The sequence below is a fragment of the Mustela lutreola genome, chromosome 18 (genome assembly GCF_030435805.1).
Source record: "Mustela lutreola isolate mMusLut2 chromosome 18, mMusLut2.pri, whole genome shotgun sequence".
NCBI lineage: Eukaryota > Metazoa > Chordata > Mammalia > Carnivora > Mustelidae > Mustela > Mustela lutreola.
The window spans coordinates 42304158-42306061 of NC_081307.1; the positions used below are offsets into that span (position 1 = coordinate 42304158).

General features: G+C 44.4%; 1 protein-coding gene across 1 annotated transcript; it reads right to left on the reverse strand.

The window, feature by feature from the left end:
• Positions 1-386: 386 nt before the first annotated feature.
• Positions 387-1349, reverse strand: LOC131820403 (olfactory receptor 10C1-like). The gene has a single exon (XM_059155977.1). It carries the CDS (start codon positions 1347-1349, stop codon positions 387-389), a length of 963 nt encoding a protein of 320 aa, XP_059011960.1.
• Positions 1350-1904: the final 555 nt, after the last annotated feature.

Sequence of the window (1904 nt, forward strand, 5' to 3'; positions counted from 1 at the left end):
ACTGCCTCCAGAGACCAGGGCAGATTCACAGGAGATGCTCAGAAGCTAGAAAATGTCTAATAAAAAATGAGAATTTGCCAGACTTCTAAGATATAATCTGGCAATGTATACAGCAAGCCTAGACTGACATATTTTGGAACACCTGTCTAGTATTGGACTCATCTATCAAAATTCTTTGGTAACCAACTTCCTTCCAGAATTTGGCAATCAGCAGTTTGACTGTGACTACAGAGGTGTCTCCAAAATTACAGCTACTATTATTAAAGAAGGTCCTCACAAAATAGATTGCAGAGAGCATACTGCAGAGATCAGTTTTGTTTTCTTTATTTACTCCTGGGTTGTGTGTGCATCTTTTCAAAAAGCCAATTTGCATGGTCCTCCAGGATCTACCCATGAGTCAAAACTTTCTTCTTACCCAGGGTTCTCTGGAGAGCTGCCTTGACCTCCTTGTTCCGTAAGCTGTAGATGATGGGATTGAGCATGGATGTCACCACTGTGTAGAACAGAGCTAGGAGTTTATCTATTCCTGGTGAATGGCTGGCCTTGGGTCTCAAGTAGGTGACAGACCCAGAGCCATAGAAAAGCGTCACTACAAGCAGGTGGGAAGAACAGGTGGAAAGAGCTTTACGGCGGCCCTCAGGGGAGGGCATGATCAACACAGCAGCTAGGATCCTGCCATAGGAAGCAATGATTAGTAAAAATGGACTGGAAATGCAAAGAATGGCGACAACAAAAACTGCGGCCTCATTATGGGATGTATCACCACAGGCAAGAGCCAGGATAGGGGGAAGGTCACAGAAGAAGTGGTCTATTTCACAGGGGCCACAGAAGTTCAAGGAGAAAATGTAGTTGGTCTGGCCCAAGCCTACCATGCAACCCACTCCCCAGGAAACGACTGCCAACTGGGCACATACCCCACGGCTCATTCGTGTTGCATAGTGCAGTGGGGAGCATATGGCCATGTAGCGGTCAAAAGCCATGGCTGCCAAAAGACAGCACTCACTGATAGCAAATAATGTGAAGAAAAACATCTGTGTAGCACACCCCTCCCGGGAGATACCCCGGGCTTCACTCACGAGGCTCTGCAGCATCTTGGGTATGACTGAGCATGTGTAGCCAATCTCTAAGAGAGACAGGTTGGCCAGGAAGAAGTACATGGGTGTGTGGAGGACTGAGTTGGTCCAGATGGCAAGGGCGATGAGGGCATTTCCTGTGAGGGAGGATAAAAACATGAGGAGGATGAGGGTGAATAAAAGGAAACGCTGTTCTCTGACCTCAGAGAACTTGGCAAACATGAAGTACTTGACAGACAGGCTGTTGTCTTGCCACGAGGAGCAGCTGAGGTTCATGACCTGGGGAAGAAGACAGCAAGGAAAACGCCGTTCAGCTATGAACGCAAATCTCTATATTGCTTTTAGTGAGCTCTAGTAAGTCAGAGAGATACACTTCTTACCTGCAATTTTAAAATTCAAAACACACGTCTTCATGCCTTTACCAACCAAATCCTGTTCTGTGTTCACAAAGCCAGGGGATCCAATAAAAAATACATCTAGTCACCAAGTAAAATTGAAAACAAAACAAAACAAAACAAAAACATCAGCTCAATTCTGTCTTAATTTCTTCCTTTAATCAATCATCAAATACTGCCAGACGAAGGTCCTCTCACACCTGTCCTTTTCTTCCTGTTGCTATTGTCACTGAATTCATTCAGCAGGTGCTTATTGAACACAGAGTATTCTGCACTCACTGCTGTGGGTCCCGAGATTTCACAACAACAATAACAACAAAAACCCACAAAAACACACCATTTCTCCCCAAATGAAACTTATTTAGTGAAAGAAAGCAGAAATTAAATGGGTATTCAATGAATAAAGAATGGCTCTAATACAAAGTATTAAAGCCAG

Coding starts and splice junctions, on each gene's coding strand:
- LOC131820403 (XM_059155977.1), bottom strand. CDS start 1,349: ATGAACCTCAGCTGCTCCTCGTGGCAAGACAACAGCCTGTCTGTCAAG.